This window comes from Felis catus, chromosome C1 (genome assembly GCF_018350175.1).
Source record: "Felis catus isolate Fca126 chromosome C1, F.catus_Fca126_mat1.0, whole genome shotgun sequence".
Lineage (NCBI taxonomy): Eukaryota > Metazoa > Chordata > Mammalia > Carnivora > Felidae > Felis > Felis catus.
In genome coordinates this window covers 17353479-17376020 of record NC_058375.1, presented here as the reverse complement: position 1 = coordinate 17376020, position 22542 = coordinate 17353479, and the positions used below count along the sequence as shown (strand labels likewise).

Sequence of the window (22542 nt, the reverse complement as noted above, 5' to 3'; positions counted from 1 at the left end):
GAGCGCCCGGGGCACCCTCAGGCGCCCTCCGCGCCGCGACTGCCTCCTGGGTCCGGGGACCACGGCCTCCCCACTTGCCAGAGAGCACTCCTTCCCAAATCTCCCTTCGGCAGAAGGGCCCAGGTGGCGGGCTCTCTCTCGAAGCCTCGTCCCTCTCCGCAGGCCAGGCCCGCCGGCGCGGGCAAACTTTGCCCGGGCGAGTCCTTGAAGTCTATATTTAGTGCACGTCACCCCTCCCCCTGCGGTCGAGAGGCGGGCGGGCCGAGAGGGGTGTGGGGGGAGAGCCCCGCCCCCGCAGGCGTGTGTGTCGTGTGGGTTTGGGGCCCCGCGCGGTTGCGCGCGCCCTCGGCCTTTGCGCCTCCCGCAGCCCCGGCGCCCCTCGCCCCGCCGGGCGTCGTGCGCCAGCATGGGCCAGGAAGAGGAGCTGCTGAGGATAGCCAGAAAGCTGGAGAAGATGGTGGCCAGGAAGAACACGGTGAGGCTGCAGAGTTTGGGCCACAGCCCCCGCCCCCAGGAGGCGCGGCGCGTGCGAGCCTGGTGTCCCGGGGGCGCGTGTTGGCGGTGCGCCCGGGAGGCGCGTGCGGGACTCGAGGGAGGCGCGGCTGACGCAGGGCTCAGCGCCCCTTGGGGACTGCTGGGGACCCCAGGGTGGGTGTGTGCACGGCCCAGGGCGCTGGGCAGGATCCTGCGGGACCGCAAAGACGAGGCTTGTGCATGCCCCTCTGGACAAGTGGGGTTCGGAGGCGCTGGGTAGCTTCTGCAGGGCCCGGGAAAGCGAGCGAAGAGACCAGGACCTGGAAAAGGACTTTCAGAGTCCGGGGACTCACGGAGGCGTGTGCAAAGCCAGGGGAGCGGCGGCGACAGCGGGGCGGGGGAGAAAGGGGAACGGGGGAGGGGGGATGGTTTACAAAATCCTGGATGGCCCGAGAAGGGGCAAAGAAACTTGAGCTGATGTGGGGTGCTGAGCCGCCTCTATCCCTCACCCCGGTAGCGGATCTGGAGGAGAGCAGCAAGGGACCTCCGATCCCACAACCTCACAGCTTGGGGCGCCAGGAGCGGTTCTATTTGCAACTTTCCCTTAACTTGGCCGCAGGGTGGGGCCCCGGGCAGGCGGGGCCGAACAGGTGCTGGGCAGCCGCTGCGCCCTGGGGGGGGGGGAGGGGGGACGGGCTGGAGGCCTGGGCTGTCGGGACCGGGGGAGGGGGAGCCGGACCCAGAGGGGAATCAGGACTGAGGGCCCTACCTGCGGATACCTGGACTTTCAGGCTGACTTGAAGTTAATGTTTGATCCTCTCCCTGATCTTTGCCTCAAGCTGGAGGCCACTGGGTTGCCTGGCCAGAGCAAACTTGGCCTTGGGTCTGCGAGGGTCTGGGCACACCCAGAGAGGGAAGAGAGGAGAGGGTAGCCCATGGGACTGTCCCCCCACCTCACCCTGTACCAGGGCCCTCCCAGTCCCATCTTCCATAGCCAGGTGCTGGAACAGGACCTGCCTTTCCAGCCCATTCTAGATGTGACTCTAGGAGCTTGGGGGAAGGGATGGACCTAAGAGAAGTTTTAGAGCAGGGAAGATGGAAGAGTCCCATGGAGCGTCAAGCTACCCTGGTGTAGACAATGAGTTGGTGTCCATACAAAGGCCAGAGTTACCAGTTTCCTCATCTGTAAGAAAGATACGAGATTATCTGTCTCCTGGGCAGGAGTGCCTCTGCTGGCAGTGGTGAGGGTGGAGAGATGTAAAACCTCCTGGAGGACTTGAACTAGTGCTGGGTAAGAGTTAGAGAATGACGCCTGCTTTTGCACAGCCAGGACGGACACAGAAACCTGCCGAGTGCTGGGAACCCCCTCACCCACACATTCCCAGCCTCCACCCGCCCCCCCCCCATGCCGGGATCCTCCAAAACCAGTGCAACTGAGCCTCAAGTCAGAGGGCACTTTCCCAACTGGGGGTGACGGAGCTCAGCCCGGGTCTTCTGAGCTCAATTCCACATCACAGTCCTGTCCCTTGCTGACTCCAGACTTGAGCCATGAGATTCTGGGCTCCGGGGCGGGGTGGGGGAGGCCGGGACACCTGAGGAAAGGCAGTTTTGGGGAGTAGAGCTCTGGCTGAGGAGGAAGCCACCTGCCCTGGGTTCCCTCTCGCTCCTTTTATGGCCCTATGCTCACCACTCTGCTTCCCTCTCTGGGCCTCGATTCCCTCTTCTGTGAAATGGGAAGCGGAAACTGTGTCCCTGGGGGATGGATTCCTGAGGAAGTACCCAGAGCTGTCTCCCGGAAAGAGGCAAGCCTGGCCACAGGGTCTCTGTAGCACAGAGCTCGTCTGCAGCCACGTCTGCGCCTGGGCTCTTGGCAGCATCTGGGTGGGCACAGAGCTCTGGGCCTGTGGCCGATGGAGGTGGAGACTGCTCTGGGAGCAAAAGTGGGCCCGCCCAGCAGTGGTTAGGGAGAGGAGGACACACTTCCTGTAAGAAGACGGATCCTCCACGTTGCAGCTCAGGCCTGGGGTTCACTGCCAATTACTGAAGTCCCAGCAACTTTCTCAGGGCTTTTGTCAGACGCTGTGCGTGTGCACCAACTGGAGCAGCTTCAGACGTACACCAAACAGTCACAGCTACGCATACACATAATTACACGCAACAAACATAGCCACACGCGCACAGCCACACACAGCAATAGCTAGACAAGCATCTATACACATAACTGCATGTGAGTCGCGGCACTGGTACTGACATGATAGATACACGGACCCGTATGTTTACAGAAAGACACGCATGCGTGCACAGCACAGCTACCCCCATACTTGCAAAGTTACGGACTTAGCAAACAGCCACAGTTTCACATCACAGGCATCTCCCACAGAGACAAACAGACACACGGTGCTTCGAGCCGCATTTGCACAGCTCCACACACGGACTAAAGATACTGCTGGCTGCACGTCCCATCCCTGTACACAGACACCCAAGTCAGCTCTTGCACACGGCTTCGCAAGCCCGGCTGCACTGAGGCTCCTGGCTATTCTCCAACATGACCCAGTTGTACAGCGTGACATTCAGAGATGCACACCCCGTGGTGAGCTGGAATCCGCTTAATGTCCATTGTTGATTTTTTCAGGAATTTTGCAAGCTGGTTGTTAAATACGGCCATTATTTTATTTTATTTTTCTTAGTTGACTAGCGTTGACGCGCATTGCCACTTTGGTTTCAGGTGTACAACATAGTGATTCATCAACTCTATACGCTATGCTGTGCTTACCACGGGTGTGGCTACCTACCATCTGTCACAAAATGCCGTTAAATGCCATACAAATGCCGTTAAAATACCATTGACTAGGGGCATCTGGTGGCTTAGGCATCAGGCACCTTAGGCAAAGGTGATCCAACTTTGGCTCACGTCATGATCTCACTGCTCGTGAGTTTGAGCCCCACGTCGGGCTCTGTGCTGATAGCTTCAGCCTGGAGCCTGCTTCAGATTCTGTCTCTGTCTCTCTCTCTCTGCCCCTCCCCTGCTCATGCTCTGTCTCTCTCTCTGTCTCAAATATAAAATAAAACATAAAAAAAAATTAAAAATACCATTGACTATGTTCCCTGTGTAGAGCCATTATTTTAAAAATTAAATGAGGGGCGCCTGGGTGGCTCAGTCGGTTAAGCGTCCGACTTCGGCTCAGGTCACGATCTCGCGGTCCGAGAGTTCGAGCCCCGCGTCGGGCTCTGGGCTGATGGCTTGGAGCCTGGAACCTGCTTCCGATTCTGTGTTTCCCTCTCTCTCTGCCCCTCCCCTGTTCATGCTGTGTCTCTCTCTGTCTCAAAAATAAATAAACGTTAAAAAAAATTAAATGATATGCTTCCAATTAAATAAATCGTATTAAAAACAAAGGACATTTAAAAATTAAAAAAATAAAAACAAAGGTAATACACACTCCAGAGTCATCACTTCTAATTATTTTACTACATTTCACTAATTATTTTACTACATTTCACTCTCCATGGTCTAGAGGTTCTGTTATATCAATATGGTGGAAATCCTAGTATAACGGCATGATAGTGTACATTTCTTCCCAGTGCCTCCTTTTAGTTCAGTGACAGCATATTGGTAGCTTGAAATTGACCTACAAATCAAAAAAAAAAAAAGAAAAAGAAAAAGAAAAAGAAAAAGGGGGCGCCTGGGTGGCACAGTCGGTTAAGCGTCCGACTTCAGCCAGGTCACGATCTCGCGGTCCGTGAGTTCGAGCCCCGCGTCGGGCTCTGGGCTGATGGCTCAGAGCCTGGAGCCTGTTTCCGATTCTGTGTCTCCCTCTCTCTCTGCCCCTCCCCCGTTCATGCTCTGTCTCTCTCTGTCCCAAAAATAAATAAACGTTGGAAAAAAAAAAAAAAAGAAATTGACCTACAAATCAGGTGGGTTTTTTTTTTTTCCTTTGAGAGCTGGGTGTTGAATGTTGACCAACATGGCACCACACTTACGTTGATATTCCATAACTACACACATCTAGACAGCTTTTCGTCCATACCTACACAGGTTAGAGCTGAAAGGCCTGAGTTTGAATCCCAGCTCGATGCCTTGTAACTTTGGGCAAATTATTTAATCTCCCTGTTTCTTGGGTTGCTCCTCTGTGAAAATGGGGTAATAATTCAGTAAGAATGAGAGTAGTAACAGTACCTACCTCGCAGGGCCAGTGTGAGAGTTAAAGGAACTAATGCAGGTGAGATACTTGGAGTGGTGCCCAGCACAGAGGAAGCCTTTCATTGGTGGCCCATGCCTGCAGGGTTACACGCAGGCGTGCACATCCACAGGTCACGCCTCCAGAAACATACTGCTAACCCACGTTCCAAGGGAGGCTGAGGGCTGACAGAGGGCACCCCTTGGGATGTGGTCCTGGCAAGGAAGCCTGGCAGGGCGGGCGTTGGCTGCTGGAATCACACAGTGAGACCAGGGCAAGGGGCATACAGGACACAGTCAGCTGGTGTTCCCCAGGGAACCCATCTCAGGCCAGGGGGCGGGGCTCGCCTCTAGGAAGTGGGTGCAGGAAAGAGAAGGCTGAAGTGGGGCATGGGTGGCTCAGGGCCTGGCAGCCAGCAGATTTTCAGATCTGAGGCTCCTTTCCTCCCGTCACCCCCTCCCTTCCCACCTTCCGCTCTCTGCTTTATTCATTCACTCAGGAAACACTGGGCTGTGTGCTAACCCCCGACGTTTCAGAGATTAAAACAGTCCTCCTTACCCAAGAGAAATGAAATGCGAGCGTATGTCCACACAAGGACTTGTACATGAAGGTTCCTGGCAGCTTTATTTGTGGTAGGCCCAGCTGGAGGCTAGCCCAAGTCCCATCAACAGGTGGATGGATGGCGGAGCCTGGCTGACTCAGTCGAAGGAGTGTGCGATTCTTGATCTCAGGGCTGTGAGTTCGAGTCCCATGTGGGGTGTTGAGATCACTTAGATAAATAAACTTTAAAAAATCGTTTTAAGTTAAAACAAACAGGTGAATGGATAAGCAAATTGTGGTGCGTCTCTACAACGGAAAACAACTCAGTAATAAAAAGAACTATCGATCTACACAGCAACGTGGGTAAATCTCAGTTACCCTGAGTGAAGGAAGCCAGATGGGAAGGCCCATTGCAGTACTCTTTATATGAAATTCTTTAAAATGCAAGTGCTTCTAGGTGACAGAAAACAGAATCATGGTGGCCTGGGCCTGGGTTGGGGTACAGGGAGGGTAGGTTACAAGGGGGCACAAGGAAACTGGGGGGTGATGGTTATGTTCTTATCTTGATTGTGGTGGTGGTTCCCTGGGCATACACAAACGTCAAACGTGCGGTTTGTTGCATGTCACTTACACCTCAATAAAGCTGTAAAAAAAAAAAAAAAAAAAAAAAGCCATGGCCCTCACTGTGCAGAAGCTCCCAGTTAGGAAGCGGGAGGATGAGGAGGCAGACACAGAAGCAGTAACAAGTAGCCACAAAGTGATTAATCTTAGAGGCGACATGGGCATGCATGGCCAGTAGAAGGAACAGCAGAACGAGTGGCAGGGGTCAGGGTGAGCGGTTAGGGCTGGGCCCCGTTCAGAAGGGCGAGAGGCCAGCTGGGTGGTGGGAGGTGACGTTAGAGAGCTGGTCTGGGGCAGAATCTTTTGCCTCTGTCTCTCTGTCTCTTTCTGTCCCTTGCCTGGCCTTCAGCCACTTGTCTCCCTATATCCTGTTGCTGGGGCAATCTCCCCCTACCTCCTGCACCCCTCTTTCCCACCGACACCACACAATGTCAGAAAGGGGCCCGGCGCAGAACCTATGTCCTCCGTCCTCACCTTGTGGCCTCCCACAGGAAGGGGCCCTCGACCTTCTGAAGAAGCTGAACAGCTGTCAGATGTCCATCCAGCTACTCCAGGTGGGGCGGGGGTGGGAAGCCTCGGGGGCAGTGCCTGGGGATGGGGAAGTAAAAGACGGTGGGGGCGGGGGGAGACCTCCAAGGTGGAGTCTGGGAGGAATTTCTAAGGGGAGGACCAGGGGCAGCGGAGGTCTTGGGCTCTGAGGGTGGAGACTGAGGCATTTAGATGGGGGCAGGGCACCTTGCACGCAGAGGGGGTCCTCTGGGTCTGTGAGAAAGATCGGTTTGCTTTCCTTGAATACCCCAATTCCTCAGGCCCTGGGGCTGTGGGATCCAAGGGGCCAGTGATGCAGGGAGAAGGAAAAGTCACCCAGTTTTAGATCCTCCCCGTGTCACCCCCACAGCCCCCAAGCATTACCAGAAGCTCTTGGCCCTGAAAAAAATCAACACAGATCCAAGCTCTAGTAGCCAGAGCTGTGTCTTAAGCTGAAGCTTGAACTCAAAGACACCAGGAGGTGGAAATGGTGAGGGGTCATCAGCAGCAGCCCAAACCACCACTGCCACAGCTTTTCACCGAAGCTGCAGTCATCCGTCAGTGCACAGGGCTGGGCCTTGGGCACCGGACCTCACGGAGAGCCACAACCAGGGCTGTGACCCCAGCCACGGGTTAGGGCTGAGGCCCCGGAGAGGCCGGGGCTGGGGCTGGGGAAAGAGGGTGCGGAGCCAGGGCAGGACTTGCCAGCTAGGGCAGCCCATCCTGTGTGTCCGTGCCAAGACCAGCCCCTGACCCTCTCGCTTTGCAGACAACCAGGATTGGAGTCGCCGTTAACGGGGTCCGCAAGCACTGCTCAGACAAGGAGGTGGTGTCTTTGGCCAAAGTCCTCATCAAAAACTGGAAGCGCCTGCTGGGTGAGAGGGGACAAGTTTGACTCTGGCTGTGTTTTGCTCCCAGTCCCTGGGAGGGGACCATGCCTGGCGTATAGCAGGCACTCTGTATGTTTGTTGAATGACTTGACAAATGACGGGTGACCTTGTAAGTGGGGAATGCCCGTGTTTGTCTACACAAATGCAACATTTGTAGACGTGTGAGTTTTTGTGTACGGGTGCCTATCTGTGTATGTATTTCTGTGTGCTTGCCTGTGGATGTATACAGCACATGTCTGCATACGCACATTTGTGTGCAGACGTCTTTCTGTCTCGCTGTGTGAGCGTGGATTTGCACACGGATGGCATGTGGTATAAATGTATTCTTGCGTGTGTGCATGTGTGTTGGAGGCACGAGCGACTGTTCCTGTCCCTGCCCTTTGCTCCTCCCTCCCCCAAATCCCGCGGGGATCTGCTGAGGCAGAGGTGACTTTGAGAACAATGTCGTGCTTTCATTTCCAGACTCCCCTGGACCCCCCAAAGGAGAAAAAAGAGAGGAGAGAGACAAAGCGAAGAAAGAAAAAGGGCTTAACTGTTCTGATTGGAAGCCAGAGGCAGGCCTTTCTCCACCAAGGAAAAAACGGGGAGATCCCAAAGACAGGTATTTTTTCCTGGGGTGGAGAGAAGGGGGCCGGCATGTGTCACGTCCTCTGCCAGCATCTCTGTGTATATAACTCATTTGATCCTCACGCCCCTGGGAGGTGGCTATTGTTCTCATCTCCTGCAGTGCCCCTCCGTGGGTCTTGTTTGGCTCAATCAGACAGACTCAGAAGACCCAAACGGGCCATCCCTGGCACTGGCCTCACCTAGAGGGCTGCAGGGGCAGGAGACGCAGTGTGCCAGCAGGGTCGGCCCAGGCGTTTCTCGTCTGCTAGGGAACCAACCACACAGTGTCCAGACCTAGACTCGCCTCCCCAGGTACAGGGTGATGACGCACACCACAATGTTGGGGGGTCTTTGTTAGAAGACAAAGCTGCCAGGATCCCAGCAAGGGTAATGACCAGCTCCAAGATTCACCGTACCTGGGGCAGCCCAAAAGCTATGTTTTTCTACCTATTATTTATATTTCATTCAGAGCCCTTCCTGTCTAGATGTCATTTACCAATCAGGGCTCACTTGCTAGAAACAGTGTTGCCTAGAAACACAGCTGACATCCCACCCTTGTCAGAGTTGCAGGGAAATGGGGCTAGCAGCTTACTTAACCATAGAGAAAGAAAGGTGTTTTGTTGGCTCTTTGTTCAACATTTCCATCTCGTGACAAGGAAGCTGAAGATTGGGGAGCAGAGACTTCCCCAAGATCACACAGCTGTTATGTGGCTCAGTGGGAGTCCGGTCTTTGTCAGACCTCCCCAGACCTCTGCTGAGAGGAATAGTTGTTTTTCTCCACTCTGTGCCCCTTCCCCCTTGCCCGCCTAGCCAGGGTCCCCCAAACTGCATGACTTTCAGATAGACCCAGATGCCTTACCCGTGACAGTAGATAAAAGCCTTCATCAATGTAGAAATAAATCCTACCTGTTCCCTGTCTGACCGGACCACTTAATTCCTTGGGTGGGGGGGGGGGTCTACCTGTGTTCACCTAAGAGATGAGAAGGCAATATTAGATGATACTTAACAGTCTCTGGTAGTACTAGATAATAGTAGGTAATATGGATAATACCATCTGTGATTTATCAACATCTTTAATGAACACACCTTTGACCCAGGCTAGCCACTATAAAGAATCATTTTAAGGAATTAACCAGATTAGGGGCTCCTAGCTGGCTCAGTCGAAGAGCATGCAATTCTTGATCTTGGGTGGTGAGTTCAAGCCCCACACTGGGTGTAGACATTACTAAAAAAAAAAAAAAAGGAACCAGATTAAAGCATAAACACTATATATGAGTAATATTTTTTACTGTCATTTCTGAAACATCTTTAATCTCTGAACCCCTTTTAAATGAATGTTTATTATAATCCTATAAAACAAGTGTTTCACAGAAAACACTTTAGGGAATGATGCTATGGAAGGAAGATCTCACCCAGAGGGAGACATACCTCCTCCAGGTTACTCCCAGTTTGGGTTGTGAAAATAGCTGTGGGGCAAGATGTCCTTCCGTGCACAGAAGAATCCCACAGACTGAAAAACCACCTACTATGTTCAAAAAGCCCATGGAGAGGCAGTGCTGGATAGAAAAATAATGAAGTGGGAAAATGTTCACTAAGTATTACAAGAATCTGTGTGTATGACATAGTATATATAGTATGATCCAATTTTTATAAAAATTAAGAAAGTGAGAGGCACCTGGCTGGCTCAGTCAGAAGAGCATGTGACTCTTGATCTCAGGGTCGTGACTTTGAGCCCTACGTTGGGTGTAGAGTTTACTTTAAAAAAAAAAGTTAAAAAAATTAAGTGAATTTTGTGTGCATGGATAGGAACAAAGACGGGAAGGATATATACTAGGATGCTAATAGTGATTATATCTGGGTGGTAGGATTGAGAGGTTTTTTTTCCTTCTTGTTAATTGCGGTCTTTCTCATTTTTTCCAATAAATACGTACTAATTTTTACAGAAGAAAAAAAATGAAACTTAAAAAAAATTTTTTTAAGATTTTTTAATTTACTTTTGAAAGAGAGAGACAGAACAAGTGAGAGAGAAGCTGAGAGAGCGAGAGACAGAGAATCCCAAGCACACTCCATGGCGCCAGTGCAGAGCCCGATGTGGACCTCGGCCTCCCGAGTTGTGAGGCTATGACCTGAGCCGAAACCAAGAGTCAGACGCTTAACCGACTGAGCCCCTCAGGTACCCGAAACTATTTTTTAACAAACAAAAATACATCAGGGTGCCTGGGTGGCTCAGTCGGCTAAGCGTCTGACTCTTGATTTTGGCTCAGGTCATGATCTCACAGTCTGTGGGTTCAAGGCCCACAATGGACGCTGGTGACATTGCAGAGCCTGCTTAGGATACTTTATCTCCCCCTGTCTCTGCCCCTCCCCTGCTTGTGCACACTCTCTATCTCCTCTCCCTCTCTCAAATAAGTAAGCATTAAAAAAAATTTTTTTAGGGGTGCCGGGGTGGCTCAGTCGGTTGAGCATCCGACTTCGGCTCAGGTCATGATCTCACAGTCCGTGAGTTTGAGCCCCGCGTCGGGCTCTGTGTTGACAGCTCAGAGCCTGGAACCTGCTTTGGAATTTGTGACTCCCTCTCTCTCTGCCCCTCCCCCGCTCATGCTCTGTCTCTCTCTGTCTCAAAAATAAATAAAAACATTAAAAAAAATTTTTTAAACACAAAAATATATCTGTGATTATAATTAAGAAGAGCCTCATAGTCTACTTTGTACAATAAAATTGTAAAATCTGTATTGTTGGGTTTCTTTTCACAATGATCCCATATTGCTTTTGAGATCAAAACAAATAATAGCATTTAAAAAAGTAAACAAGAGTGATAAAAATCTGTTGTGGAAATAGTGGAAAATATAGAGAAGTAAGGGAAAAATCACCCACATTCCCCCCACCTAAAGATAATCGCTCGATATTTTGGTGTATGGGTTTTAAAAAAATTTTTTTGTGTGTTTTTACTTTTGAGAGAGACAGAGAGACAGAGCAAGTGGGGGAGGGGCAGACACACACACACACACACACACACACACACACACACAGAATCTGAAGCAGGCTCCAGGCTCTGAGCCGTCAGCGCAGAGCCTGACAGGGGGCTTGAACTCCTGAGCTGTGAGATCATGACCTGAGCCGAAGTCGGACGCTTAACCAACTAGGCCACCCAAGTGCCCCTCTGGTCTTTCTAAAGTGAAATACTTGTCAGATGTTTCTGTAAACTTTTTTATGTTTGTTACTTTCGTTTTGCTCATTTTGCAATTTTGTGCCACTTGGAGAAATCCTGACATTTAACTTTTCATACGGCGTGTTCTGTTTTTGCAAAGGGGCTAGAAGTTTGGCTGGCAGGGACCCCCTGAGCCCCACGGTGCCCAGTGCAGAGTTAGCGCTGACTGCATATTGCCAGGCCAACTGTATCAGCACTTCCTGTGTTCATGCTCGGGCTGGTCTGGTCACATGTGGTTCTTAGCACCTTAGCTAATGAAGGACCAGGACGGAGAGGGGTCTTATGGGATGAAATTGAACGACTAGGGGTTGGACCATTGGGAAAGGATACCAAATGGGGTATGGGACTAACCTGTAGAATAGGCCATGAAAACATCTGGGTAAAGATAGCAGCCTGAGCACATGTGTTTCCTTTTGCTCCATCCCTGAATCCCACTAAAGATCATTACAGCGATTTTTTCTTAAAGAACTACAACATGACAAGTATGGGAGAGGAGACATGTGGAGAGCAGAAGGCCAAGTCCTGGGCTGGACTTGGTCACTTACACCCCTCCCCCCCACCCAGTCTCTGAGACGGAGTAGTGTGACCTGAAAAATAGGCATTATCTTCTCAGGTTTTTTTCTTCTTAACAATAAAATGTTGTACTTGTAATATATTCTAATTATATTTAATGTTTTAATTTAACTATTTTGTATTATATTTATTTTATTATACAGGTTTTTACTTGCTCACTGTAGAAAGTTTTAAAAACACAAGTAAGAAAGTAAAAAATCCATCGTCTAGAGACAAGCACATATAATTATGTATACTCATCGTGTGTTTAAATACAAATATCATTTATGTAATCATTTGTATCCTTCCAGACTTAAAAAAATTTTTTTTAATGTTTATTTTTTTTTTGACACAGAGAGAGAGAGAGAGAGAGAGAGCATGAGCGGGGCAGGGGCAGAGAGAGAGGGAGACACAGAATCCGAACCAGGCTCCAGGCTCTGAGCTGTCAGCACAAGAGCCTGACGTGGGGCCCAAACTCACGGACCGTGAGATCATGACCTGAGCCGAAGTCGGACGCTCAACCGACTGAGCCACCAGACTTTTTTGTATGGGTCATCACTACCCATAAAAGACTTATTATATCAATAACATGGAAGTATGCTCTGTATATTATTTTGTAACCTTTCTGCCTACATATATTTATTTCAACAGGAAGGCATGTGTACTGTAAAAAGTTTAGAAACTAGGGTGGCTCAGTTGGTTAAACAAACATCTGACTTTGGCTCAGGTCACGATCTCATGGCTTGTGAGTTCAAGCTCCGCGTCAGGCTCTGGGCTGACAGCTCAGAGCCTGAACCTGCTTTGGATTCTGTGTCTCCCTCTTTCTCTGCCCCTTCCCCACTTGCTCTCTCTTTCTCTCTCAAAAATAAACAGTAAAAAAAAAAAAGTTTAGAAAGTCAAACACAAAAGAACAGAAATAACCACCATTAACATTTTGATGTGTATCTTTCTCATCTTTTGAACCTATAAATGTACATTGGAAGGGCACTACATAGACGGTTTTGTAACCAGCATTTTCCATTTGACAACATCTTGACCAATTTCCTGGGACGTTAAGCTGTTAATGCTGGTTTACTTTTGCTGTGAATGAAGCCGCCGCTGAGGCTGAGCGGGAAATGGGGAGGTGGTCTCCCCACCTTGTGGGGAAAATGAAGTCGGCAGGGGTCCAATTTCAACTCTATTGGTGAACTTTTTTGTTTTAGTTTCCTTAATGAGGATTCATTCTGATTATTTATTATGTAACCACTAACCACATTGGTGACGTTTAAAAGAAAAATGGAAAATATTTGTCCACAGTGTGCCTCTTCCATCAACCAAAACATCTTCTCTCCCGGTCCCGAGCTATTTGCACGCATTGTTTTTCCGTTCCTGTAGAGAAAGTGTACAAGCTATGACCTCCCTGTTTATTTCCCTTCCTATTGTATCCTAAGCATTTTTCTTGTTCCTGAATACTTTTCATAACGCTCATTTGCCATAACTGCAGAATGTTTCTCTAAAAAAGAAGCAATTTCGAGCATTTGCTCTCAAAATGAAGTGATGAAGAAGGGCCAGAATGGGAGGAGTCTTGGAGGTTGAGGCTCATGGCTTCCCTTCTTTCGAATTCCAGCTTCCCGGTCTGGCCTGCACCTGTCCATCCCCATGGGCATTCGGGGAGGAACGCCAGAGAGGAACTTCCAGGGTTCAGTGAGGGACCAGAGGGGCGTGTGAAGAAGGGTCTCTCCTCTCCCTCTCTACCTCTTACCCCCGTGTTTAAGCAGGGGTGAAGGTCTTGAGCTGGATGGGTCTCGTCCACGGAATAATCAGACCCAGCCCCTGAGGCTGCCTCATCCACTGTCTCCCACACCACCTGGAAGACGAGGAGGAAGCTGGAAATCCATGCAGGAACATTGCACCCTCTGGAAAATGAGAAATCAGACAGCCTAGGACTATGGAGCATGGAGGGCTTCTTTGTTCTTCTTCTTCTTTATGTTTATTTCTTTTGAGAGAGAGAGAGACGGTGCAAGCAAGGGGAGGGGCAGAGAGAGAGGGAGGGAGAGAGAGAACCCCAAGCAGGCTCCATGCTGTCAGCACGGAGCCCAGTGCAGGGCTCGAACTCATAAACCATGAGATCATGACCTGAACCGAAACTAAGAGTCGGGCACTTAACCAACTGAGCCACTCAGGCGCCCCAGGACTTCTTTGTTCTGGAAGCTGCTGTCAGGACATAAATGTCCTCTTCCCAGCCAGCCCCTGGACGCAGATGCTTTCCTCCCCGTTTGACAGGGGAGGGAACCTATACTCAGAGAAGATTGGGATTGCAACTCATGTCATTGCCTCCCTTTTCAGAACGATAACTGTTGTATAGGCTTTATGCACATGGAAAATGAACTGCAAGGAATGACGCTAGACTTAATACTTGTTACCTCGGGGGAGCTTTCTTTTCCCACTTTTAGTTTTTATATTTCTGTATTGTTTGACTTCACGTTATCTGGCAACAAATATTGATAGAGCACCCACTCTGTGCTAGGCACTCTCTTATTCGCTTGGGATAAGCCAGTGAATAGATTAGATTGGATTCCCCAGGAGCAGAGCCTGAGACATATTCAAGTGCAAGGGGCTTACTTGGGAAGTGATTTCAGGAAATGCAGACCAAGGAGTGAAGGAGTGAGACAAGGAAGGGAAGGACACCGGCCCAGGGTCTGTTAGTGGGCAGGCTACTGCTGCGGGCAGCCAGGGCTTAAATCCTGCTGGGAGCTCTGGGTGACGGTGGGCAACACACCCACTGGAGGGCTGAGGATGCTAGGGCTTTTATCCACCAGTTCCTACGGGTCTGGTTGAAGGTTGCTCCTGGCACTGGCTGGCACAGAGAACTCCCTCGGGCAGACACCCAGCAGGAAGCTCTGGGGTCCCAGTGCACTGGGAGAGTGAGTGCCTGAGGGGACGTGGGCTGGGCACCAACAGTGTCCCCCACAGTGAACAAACTCCCCTGCCAAGCTCTGTGCTTGCAGAACTTACATGGGAGCTGGTGAGATACTCTACGTGATAAGCAAGCCAATTATATAGTATGTTAGAAGGGGATGTGTGCATTGGACCTAGAAGGAAAAGGCTGGAGAGGGGTCACCTGGCTGGCTCAGTCAGAAGAGCATGTGACTCTTGATCTGTGGGTGGAGAGTTGCAGCCCCACGTTGGGTGTAGATATTACTTAAAAAAAAAAAAAAGGAAGTGTGGGTAAGTGAAATGGGCAGTGGGAGTTCCAATTTCAGACAGATTAATTTTATAAAACCAATAAAAGCAGGGCACCTGGGTGGCTCAGTCGGTTAAGCAGCCAACTTTGTCTCAGGTCATGATCTCGCAGTTCGTGAGTTCAAGCCCCACATCGGGCCCTGTGCTGACAGCTCGGAGGCCTGGAACCTGCTTTGGGTTCTGTGTCTCCCTCTCTCTCTGCCCCTCCCCCACTCGCTCTCTGTCTCTCTCTCAAAAATAAATAAATGTTAAAATTTTTTATATAAAACCAATAAAAGGGGGAAATATATTAGACATCACAAAAAGAATGTAGCTACATGCATTTTGGAAAATAGAAACAAATTTTCACCTCTGGTCCCATCCGCCTAACATAACCCTGGTTGTATTTTCTTTCTTTTTTTAAAGACGTGTTTTTATCTTTATTTATTTTTGAGAGAAAGAGAGAAAGAGGATGCGAGCGGGAGGTGGGGGGAGGAACAGAGAGAAGAGACACAGAATCCGAAGCAGGCTCCAGGCTCCGAGCTGTCAGCACAGAGCCTGATGCAGGGCTCAAACACACGAACCGAACCGTGAGATCGTGACCTGAGCGGAAGTTAACCCCTTAACCGACTGAGCCACCCAGGCACCCTGATATTCATTTATTTTTTAAGTAATCTCTACACCCAACGAGGGGCTTGAACTCACAGCCCCGAGGTCGAGTCGCATGCTGTACCCACTGAGCCAGCCAAAGTTGTATTTTCTTTCAATTTTTTTTTTCTCCTAGGCATTGGTTTTCCTGTGTGACTTTAGAAACAGTATACGCCTAATTTTGTACCCTTTTTCACTTGCCATTTTAACACAGCTCTTCTGTCTCCAAGGCCCATGTGCCCTTCCTCTCCTTCTCCTAAGTAAGGTGCCCACAGGGGAGTCTGAAGCTGATCCAGCTCCTTGTGAGAATAGGCAATCCCAGGAATTCCAGTGTCCATGGACTGCAGCCAGCCAAGGCCTGCCTGCCTGATAGCAAGAAGGAAGGGAGCCCGCTGAGAATTACTTATTAATAATTAGTAATACCAAAAAAAGGGGGTGGGGCACCTGGGCGGCTCAGTCTGTAGAACATGGGACTGTTGACCTCGGGGTTGTGAGTTCAGACTCCACTTTGGATATAGAGATTGCTTAAAACTACAAAGTGTTTACTAAAAAAAAAAAAAACTAAAAAGTGTTTACTTATTTATTTTTTTAGAGAGAGCACGCGCGAATGGGGGACAGGGGAAGAGGGAGAGAGAATCTCAAGCGGGGCTTGATCCCGTGGCCCTGGGATCACAACTTGAGCCAAAACCAAGAGTCAGACGCTCAACCAACTGAGCCACCCAGACACCCCTAAAATCTTTTTAATTATTAGTAATACATGGCATAACACAGTAACGTATCTGGTACATACTAGGCTTCCTTCCCTTGATTGCTTCGTTTGATGGAGGGTAGGTGCAGGTGACCAACCCACACCACCTGGAGCTTCCTCTCCGGGCAGCTGGGGTCCAGGTGTGTTCCATCATCCTCATCCCGGCAGGCCTGGCTTCCGGAAGCTTTCTCCCCAGCCTCTGAGCTCTCTAGCTCAGTAGTGGGGCTAGCCTTCAAGAGAATCTCATCTCCAATTTCTGTTCTTCCAGGAGAGACTCTGTGGACTCCAAGTCATCAGCCACCTCCTCTCCAAAAAGGCCATCGATGGAAAGGTAAAGGAAGCCATGGGTTTCTCCATCCCAGAGGTTCTGTTCAGCATGTGTCCCTCTCTCTGCTTCCATGGAGGAAGCCCAGGGCAGGAGAAAGGAGGAAACTTCATACATTATGTTGCTTCCAAATTCTAGGACGCACGCAGAAAGTGGGCCCCTGAATCAGAGATAGGGCTCCTTCACTGAGGTGGCTGACCGGTCACTGTTGCCCCATCACTGCCTGGGGAACATTCTCAAGGTCAGATTGAACCCAGTGAGGACAGGGGTCTTGAAAGTCTATAACTGGAGTGTGATCTCTGGGTTTGGTTACCCAAAATAGCATAAATCATCCAGTTATTTATTCATCAAATATTTATTGAGGGGTGGCTATGTGCCAGGAACTGTTCTAGGTTCCTGTCCATGGATATAGCTGTGAGCAAAAGGAAAGTCACTGTGGTCATGAGGTCTATGTTCTAATAAGGAGTGACAGGTAATACATAAATAAATATGTGACCGGCGCTATGGAAAACAGCAGAGTGAGGGAGGTTGAGAAGGATGGTCATCAAGGTGGTCAGGAGAGTCCTCACGAGCAAACCCTTCAAAGAGATGAAGGAATTAGCCATGCAGATATCAGGGTCATTCCAAGCTGAGGACCCTGCATGGCAGGGGCAAGAAGCAGTGAGGGGGCCAGGGCTGGAGCAAGTAAGCGAGGTAGGAGAATTGGGGGACAGAGTGGCACAGGAGCCACAGGAGGAAACTTACCGGCATGCCTTTGGCTGCTGTACTGAGTGTGGATTGTCAGGGCCAAGGGCAGGAGCAGAGACCAGCCAGGGGGCCATTCAGTAAATCAGGCAAGATATGATGGTGGCTTGGACCAGCACGGCAGCAGTGAGGAGAGAAGTAAAGGACTCCGGATATATTTTGAAGAGAGAGCTGGCAGGATTCTCTGACAGACTGGGGAGGGGTACAAGAGAATATGAAGAGTCAAGATGACTCCAAGACTTTTCGCTTGAGCACCTGCGAGGACGGAGTTGCCCTTAGTTGGGACGGGGAAGACGGTGTGTAAATCAGGCTATGGCGGGAGATGCAGAGCTCAGGTTTGGATGCGCTGGGTTTGAGGGGTGTCCTAGTCATTCAGGTGGAGAAGTTGAATGGGCAGTTAGGTTATACTAAGCTAGAGTTCAGGAAGAATGTCTTGGGCTAGAAATCTAAGTTTCAGAGTAATTAGCATGTATCTTGTATCTGAAGCCACAAACCTGAAGGAGATTGCTAAGGAGAGACTGGCTAAAAGAGGGAGTGTGAGCTGTGTTCCGGGGGGAGGTCTGAGGTCGGAGCAGGGAGAGGTGGCTTAGAGGTGGATCAAAGCAAATGATTAGTGTCCAGGGGCCATACTGGATGCTGGGGCAACCGGGTTAGGATGGTAAGGGTGTTGGCTCCTAGGAGGCTATGGGGAGCCACTCCATTATTTTAGACCTAATGGACCAGTGAGACTGACACTGGAAAGAAAAGAGGCACAAAAATTAGGTCATTTAAGGCTTTCTGAAGATTCAACAGACCCGAGATGTTGATGGGGCTGCTGTTTGCTCTGTTCCAAAATGGCTGCCGGGGGCCAGCTGATGAGTGGAGGCTCTGGTGAGTGCTGCTTGGGAGTGTGTCTGAGGCCCCACCCTGCCTCTGAAGAGAAGAGTCGTGTGGTCCCCTGGCATTGTCTTCCATGAGTGAGGTCTAAGAATGGAGGCTCTGGTGCCATCCTGGTTCTACACCAGTGGTTCTCGATGGAGAGTCATTTAGAAACTTGTGGAACACTTTTGTCACTCTGACTTGGAGGGGGTCTCAGTTCAGGGTGCTGTAACAGGACGTCATGGACTAGGTGGCTTAAGCAACGGACGTGTATCCCTCACAATTCTGGAGGAAGGGAAGACCAAGATCAAGGTGTGGGCCAACTCAGTTACTGATGAGGGCCCTATTCCTGGCTTGCAGACGGCCACCTTCTCACTGCCTCTGCACCACACACACACACACACACACACACACACACACACGGAGCTCTGATTTCCCTCCTTCTTGTAAGGACAGTGATCCTATCATGGGGCCCCCACCCTCATCTAAACCTAATTACCTCTCAAAGGCCTCCCCTTCAAATTCTATCACATTGGGGGTTAGGGCATCAACATGCGAATTTATGGAGGACACAAGCATTCAGTCTGCAATGGGAGAGAAGGAGGAGTGCCTCGGCATTTTGTAGGCAGGAGCCAAAGATGTTAAATGTCCTAGGACACGAAGGACAGCCTTGCATAATGAAGGATTGATTGTTCTGTCCCCAAAGGAAACACTGATCATTAGTCTAGCTCTGGGTGTGATGTTATAATAAAAACAGTTCATGTTTGTGTAAGGATTTATACCTCCATACTCCTCCCCTGACTTTGTCTGGTGACCTTGAAGTCTCCTGACTCCCTCCCATAATGCACTCTTTTTCTGAAGGTCAGTCAAGCAGACCATGTTTGTCTTTAGAGCAGTTGCACTATTTCCTGCTGGTTCCGTATTGGGGGTGGGGAATCCAGAGGGACAGAAGCGAGTCTTGTAAATCCACCTTGTCCACTACCCGGACTGTTTTCTGCACTCTCTTCCTCCCTATCTCGTCTTTCCCTTTAATCCATCCATCGATCCATCCATCCAGCACGTTTGTTGAGCACTTCCTTGCAAAGTTAGCATCCTCCGGGAGTCAAGGTCGTGTTCACCCAGTGGGTGACTAGTGGAGACCATGGCAGACTGGAAAGCACCTGCCTGTCTGAAGGGGGCGCTCACTGCCCAGCCCAGCTATTTGTTGCTTTATGGAAACGCAGGCTCTGTGTGCCATGTCTTCTGATATTTTAAGGAAAGCAGGACATCTCAATTTTCATATGAAACTCCCAATTTTAAATATTGACAACATATTCCTGTTTTTCTAAGACACAGCAGGGCAAAGAAAACACATCTGGAGCCCACCAGTTATGGCCTCTAAGCCCAGGCAAAGATTTAAACTCATGACCTCTGCCTTTATAGAGCTAATCACTAGCATGGAGGCAGACACTAAAATACTTTGTTTTTATTTTCCAAGTGCTTTTTTTTTTCCAAAAAATGTTTTTCAAAGCTATAACATTCGATGGGGACATAGGAAGAGTGTCTCAATATGACTTGAGAAGTCAAAGAAGACCTCATGGAAGAAAGTGTATTTGTGCTCAGAACTGAAAAATAAAAAGGAGTTTGCCTGGTAGACAAGCCAAGTATCCCCGGCAGTGGGAATGGAACATGCGAAGGTGTGGTAACGTAAGTGAGCATGGTGCTCTGGGAACTGTAGCTGGGGCATCAGGGGGCAGAGCACAAAGGGCACCACTGTGACAGTGAGGAAGGTTGCACTTTATCAGCTGCCCTTAGAACCCGGGTGTCTGGATTGACTTTTCGCGGAACAGTCGGGCTTGCCTGGCGGTGTAGTAACGGCAGTGCCCTCGAGGTGGCGCGCAGGAGCAATGAGCAGGCCTCCCGGTGCCTCTGCTCCTACCTGGGGCGGGAGAATTTTTCTGAGGGCTTGGTGATGTCAGATCACAGACTGGGTCTGGCGCTGGCACATCCGGGGAGCAGAAGGAAGCTGTTGATAAATCCGACGCCCCACCCCCACCTCCGCCAGTGATGCCTTCTCTGCAATTTGTCGCAGTTCCCACTCGTGTGCGCTGAAAGCAAAATGAGCCTGGCTGCCTGAAATGCCACCGACGCGTGAATTCCAGGCAGCCAGCCGGCTCCTAGCCGAGGGGAGGGACGCGGGCTGGGAGCGCCCTGCCAGGAAGGGGCAGTGGGTATGCAACAAGCAGCCTAATCTAACCTGAGTAAGGGGACTCTGGAAAACTCTCTGCCTTTTAGGGACACAGTGAGATGTGTTGAAAAGAATTTGGAAGGCAGGCAGATCTAGGTTTGTGGTGTAATTCTACCACTTGCTAGTTGGGTGACCTTGCGCAAGTCAGTTCAGCTCTCTGAACCTCAATCTGTTGATCTGTAAGATGGGGATAATTATGACCCCCTTTCAAGGTCCTTATAAGAATTAAATGGGGGTAATAAGGGGCGCCTGGATGGCTGAGTCAGTTAAGTGTCCAACTCTTGATTTCGGCTCAGGTCGTGATCCCATGGTTCGTGAGTTCGAGCCAGGCTGCAGGCTCAGTACTGACAGCACGGAGCCTGCTTGAGATTCTCTCTCTCCCTCTGTCTCTGCCCCTCCCCTGTTCTCTCTCCAAAGAAACTTTCAAACACACAAATGTGGTAACAAAATGCTTAACGCTGTTCCTAACCCATATAAATGCACAATAAATGCATAATGCTTGGTGATAATTCTGACGCTTACTGTGCAAGCTATGTAAATTACCTAACACTGCATTACTAGAATTCTCTTAGGTGCTTTAATCCTCTCAGAAACTTTCTGAGATGGGCACTGTCGCCATCCCCATTACTAGGCCAAGGTCACATAGCTACAGAGTGGTGGTGTCAGGCCTTGACCCCGGAGTGTGGCTCTGGAGCAGCTTGTTCTTAATAAGTATACCACTCAGTGTGGGCATCCCCAAGTGAAAACTGTTGTTATCATGACTCCTTCCACGCAGCATATGCGCCAGGCTCCCCTGTGTCGGTTCCCTACTAATGAGTCCTATAGACACCGAGGATGTGGCGGTGGGGTTTGCAGGTTACTGAGGGGCACCAGGAAGAATCTGGGGCTCCATCATGACTGGAGGTGAGTTGGCCTGGGTTGTGGGAGTTGACAGGCACTGACTCAGCTCCCTCTCTCGATCTCAGGGGGCAGGGTCACCAGCCTTCCAAAGAGGACCTGTCGCCCACCCAATTCAGCTCTATCTAGGCCCTGTGGGTGTGCCTTTCGTCTCTTTGTGGGCGACTCCCTCAACTCACATTCATTCATTCAACAAAGGTTCGTCAAGTGTTGGCCCAGAGCACTGTTCCAGGTGCTGGAAAACAGTGGTGAACCGGCCAAAGGGGTCCCTATACTCCGGAATCTATCGTCTGGAGATGGAGGCAGACAGTGTTTATAAACACACAAACAAGTTAATTATAGACTTGGATAAGTGCTATGAATGAAAGAAATCAGGTCACGCGCCAGAGAGTTACAGGGCAGGGACAAGCTGCTGGGCTGGGCTGGTCAGGGGAGGCCTTCCTGAGGATGTGATATGTGAGCCGGGCCTGACTGGTGGGGAAAAGGACCAGTTGTAAGACAATCTGGAGGAGGAAGAGCCTTCCAGGAGGAGGGAGCGGCCAGTGCAAAGGCACTGTGGTGGGAGTGACAGGTGTATTTAAGGAAGAGAAAGAAGCTGTGCAGTGGGGGGCTTCAGTGAAGTGGAGTGTGGCATGATATTAGGTCAGAAGGAAGGCAGGGGCCGATGTGGCAGGGTGGGGGGCTGGGAGGCCAGAGTGAGGAGTCTGGCTTTATACTGAAAGTAATTGGAAGCCATTAGAGGGTCAGAAGCGGGGAGCTATGATATCAGCTGTGAGTTTTTGAAAGGGTTCCCCTGGGCTTCTGGGTGGCAAATGGGTTGTAAGGGGGGCAAGAGGATGTCGAGAGACCAGCTTCAGGGCTACTGTGGCTGCGCAGGTGAGAGCCCCGCGGCCAGGACTAGGGTTGGGCGTGGGGAGATTCGTTCCGGTTGCAGGCAGCCCCTTAAGCTCTAGAGTTTACATCCTTCCCAGCCTTCCCTCCCCCACACCTTTCCCTCCCACTGAAATCTGACCCCAACAGACAGCAGGTTGGGGCTCACGTTCCCCATCCCCTGTGCCCACTGCCAGGCCACTCAGTTGTCAGGCAGGGTTGGGTCGAATCCAGGGTAAGTTGACCTGGAACAGAAAGGTTCAAACTGCACTTAAAAAATAAAGGCCAGGAAATCCCTTTGGACCAAATTTTTGGGAATTCCAAATATAAACCTTAGAAGAGCAGAGGCTTCCCTTCCCAGCCCACCTCACTCCTGAGGCAGCACTGAGGCACCTTTGAGGAACCTTAAGGCTCCAGAGAACACAAGAAT

General features: G+C 50.3%; 1 protein-coding gene across 2 annotated transcripts in view; it reads left to right on the top strand.

Annotated features, from left to right (window-relative positions):
- Positions 1–280: 280 nt before the first annotated feature.
- TCEA3 (transcription elongation factor A3) overlaps positions 281–22542 on the top strand; it is a 37938-nt gene continuing 15676 nt past the window's right edge. The window contains exons 1-5 of one of the 2 annotated variants that reach the window (XM_011284545.4): positions 281–475; positions 6302–6364; positions 7108–7213; positions 7691–7829; positions 16460–16522. In XM_011284545.4, coding sequence (XP_011282847.3) covers positions 407–475; positions 6302–6364; positions 7108–7213; positions 7691–7829; positions 16460–16522 — 440 coding nt within the window. In that variant the 5' untranslated portion in view covers positions 281–406. The remainder of the gene's footprint in view (positions 476–6301; positions 6365–7107; positions 7214–7690; positions 7830–16459; positions 16523–22542) is intronic. The other variant, XM_011284546.4, reaches the window with a different exon arrangement.